The sequence below is a fragment of the Charadrius vociferus genome, unplaced genomic scaffold (genome assembly GCF_000708025.1).
Source record: "Charadrius vociferus isolate BGI_N301 unplaced genomic scaffold, ASM70802v2 scaffold477, whole genome shotgun sequence".
NCBI classification, from domain to species: domain Eukaryota; kingdom Metazoa; phylum Chordata; class Aves; order Charadriiformes; family Charadriidae; genus Charadrius; species Charadrius vociferus.
In genome coordinates, this window is record NW_009649449.1 from 4,526,146 (window position 1) to 4,529,451 (window position 3,306).

At 46.8% G+C, this 3,306-nt stretch overlaps 1 protein-coding gene across 1 annotated transcript; it reads left to right on the top strand.

Moving 5' to 3' along the window:
* Positions 1-2,283: 2,283 nt before the first annotated feature.
* LOC104290514 (transcription factor HES-5-like) lies at positions 2,284-3,083 on the top strand. The gene is made up of 3 exons (XM_009889622.1): positions 2,284-2,346; positions 2,528-2,708; positions 2,842-3,083. Exons 1-3 carry the CDS (start codon positions 2,284-2,286, stop codon positions 3,081-3,083), a joined length of 486 nt encoding a protein of 161 aa, XP_009887924.1.
* Positions 3,084-3,306: the final 223 nt, after the last annotated feature.

A 3,306-nucleotide genomic window follows, 5' to 3' on the forward strand; every position in this document is an offset into this window, starting at 1 on the left:
AAGTCCTAAGGTGCAAGAATGCAATAATGCACAGATTTCTGAGAAGTAGGCTTGTTTCTTGTTGTGCACTGCGGGTGATTTCAGGGAAGGCATCTGACGCTTTAAACAGCTTTGTTGGACTAAAAGTGGAGCGCCTGTTTATGTGACTTGTGCTGGAGGGGGAAATTATCGCTTTCTCATAGCTGCTTATTAGTGAGTTAAGCTGGAAAACAGAAACTGTCTCTAGCAAAACTGCTAGTGGACCCTGCTGATCACGGGACCGGCACATTTCTTCTTCATGCACTTGATTAATGAGCTCAAGAAATGAGTTTCTACTCAGGAGCTTCTGTTTCAGAGAATCTCCCCAAGAAGGATGCACAGAGCGAAAGATTGGTTTCAGAGGTGGCATTACATGGGCTCAAAGATAATCCACAAGCTTTGAAGAGAACATGTGAAATGGTGTCACAAAAGCTTTCCCACAACTTGACATAAAAGACTCGGAGCTCAACAGCTGCTGCTCTGTACGAAAAGAAGGGAGCCTATTCAAGAGCAGTACAATGGGGATGGAAGGGCAGATCCTGGAAGAGGTCATTTAAGCCTTACCTGGTCTTACAAATAATGAGTTGCGGAGCAAGAGAGAAATGTGTCCTTGTATGTGTATCCACATTAAAAGACATGCGTGACCACACACACATATATATTACTATATACATGAACACACATGTACACAAACAGTATTTACTTACTACGCTTTCTTTTTCAGTAAGAGATTCCAAACATAAGCCCTAACATTACTTGACAGTAATTTATCTGATTATTATTATTCCTGTATTGAATCTTAGAGAGGGAGATACTGATGCTCCCACAGAAGTGCGTCGAACTGATTAGGTCACGTAGCACTTTTGGAGTAAATCTGGGACCAGAACACGTGGTTCTAGATGTGTGGTTAATGTTGCCGCCTGCCCGCTTCGCCCTTCTCACGGGGTAAGAGGGCACCATCACCGTCAGCCTTGTTCCACCCCATCCAGGGTGCATGGCCAGAGGATGCAGAAAACACTCTGCTGCCGTTTCCTTCTTCAGCTGCTCATGCGAGGTTAGAGATCGTAAAAGGAAGCAGTACTTGCATGGGCAGAAGGCAGGATAAATGCAGGCAGATGTGGTTCGAGTTTTCCAACCCGAATCTCTGGCTGTGTGTTTATAGGATACAAATAGCGAGGCCCTTAACTCTTCCAGCTGCAGGCACCTACTGAGCAAAGACCGCGCATCTCAACATAGAAACCGCCCCAGTGGAGAGTGAGGAGTCAGGAATTTGATTTCTAATAATTTTATGGGCTATGTGAATGTCTTCTGCACACAATTTTCCTTTGTCCTTAGATTAAATGAAAATAATTAGAATAAAACACGTTTCGGGGAGGAAGTGAGAGAGCAGCATGTGAGACTGAACTGATCCCAAAAGACTCCAAGATCCTTCTCCTCGTGGATTTATCTTCCAGGTATTTGAAAACAGAAACATAAAGTGCTTGTGACATGGTGTGACATAGTGTGTTCTAAAGAGGTGCATAAGGTATCAAGGAAGAGAACAAAGATCAAAACAGAAAACATCTTCAGTAACTGTGTGTACTTAGAATTAAATGTATTTATTTGCAGTAAGCCAAACTGGAAAAGCTGTTTTCTGTTTCACATGGGCAAAACTGGCGTGACAGTCACCTGAGGGAGAACAACTGGCTCTGGCTTACTGAGAAAACAAGATGAGTGGATTTAAAGAAATTCTGCTGTTTATCTCAGGAAGCCAGAAACTGCTCGCGTGTGCATGTGCATTTGTGCGTGCTAAAGCGTGTGCCTCCGGGCGTCCCCGGAGAGGAGCGCAGCCCCGCGCAGTGCTGTATTTCCCGCCATGACCTCCTCCTTCCTCCACGCATGTGAACCCGAGGCTGCGTCTGGAATGCTATTGATCTGCGGCATTAGTCAGCAGCCTTTTCCCATTGAAGGCCAGCTCTTTCCCAGCTTCTGACACGTAATTCTGATCCCAGCCTTTCACGTACCACACACTCCCCACCTGCTCATCTGGGAGAAGGTCATTATCCCCAGGCTATTCACCGGCAATGGAGCATGCAAGAATAGATGCTTCTCCTTTTGTGCTGCCTATCTCCCTGATTGGCTCTGGAGTGTGGGAAACTCCACCAAGCCGGAGACCCACAGACTCTCAGCGAGGTTGCACAGTATAAATATCGGGCAGAGGCAGGTTCCAGCAACACGCTTCTCCTGGACTTCCACTCTGAGACCTTCCTTCCTTTCTCGGGACAGATGGCTCCCAGCACTGCGTTCATGGAGCCCGACAACCTGCTGACACCAAAGGAGAAAAACAAAGTAAGTCCTGGCACAGCAAGGCAGCTTCAAGCCACGCTCTCAGCTGTTCTCATAGCAGTTTACACCAGCTGAGAAACTGGTCCACATTGTTTAGGAACAGTGGTGGGCAACAAACAGTCCTGTGCTATGGCAGAGAGAAGATCCTTCTAATAACAGTTCTCTTTTCCTTTGCTTTTTACAGCTGAGGAAGCCAGTGGTGGAGAAAATGCGCCGTGACCGGATTAACAGCAGCATCGAGCAGCTGAAACTGCTCCTGGAGAAGGAGTTTCAGAGACACCAGCCCAACTCCAAGCTGGAGAAGGCCGACATCCTGGAGATGACTGTCAGCTACCTGAAGCAGCAGAGCCAGCTGCAGATGAAGAGTGAGTATTGAATTCTGTTTCAGTCTCTAGCTTACTGCAAATCTGTGAGAGTTTTATGAATCTCTAGCCATGAACAATTGCTCTAAACTGTTCTTTCTTCCCCCTCCCTGTTCTCTTCTCTTCTCTTCTCTAGCTGCAGGATCCTTCCATAAAAGCTCTCAGTTTGACTTCAGAGAGGGCTATTCTAGGTGTTTGCAAGAAGCTTTCCATTTCCTCTCTCTTCATAAAGTCCGAACTGAAACACAGACGAAACTTTTAAGCCACTTCCAGAAGAGCCAGTCAGCTGCTATGGAAGCTGCCTTTTCCCCTGGGAGCCCCAGCACCCCGAAGCAAGCGTCTCCGAAAGATGCCGGTACGCTCTGGAGACCCTGGTAGTCAGGGGAGTCCTTACGTCACGGACCTTTGCCTTTCACATTCCAGAGGAAGGATCTGACTGCATCTGATAGTCCGGCTCTGGTCCTCTCTTCTGTAGGGAATTTTATTTCCTTGTGTATTTTATTTATGTGTGAAAAGAATGGCATACTTTTGACTTTTAAGGGATCCTTTGGCAAAAGTGCAGGCATTCTGTGGAGCGGTACTGAGGCTGTGTAGAGGCTGG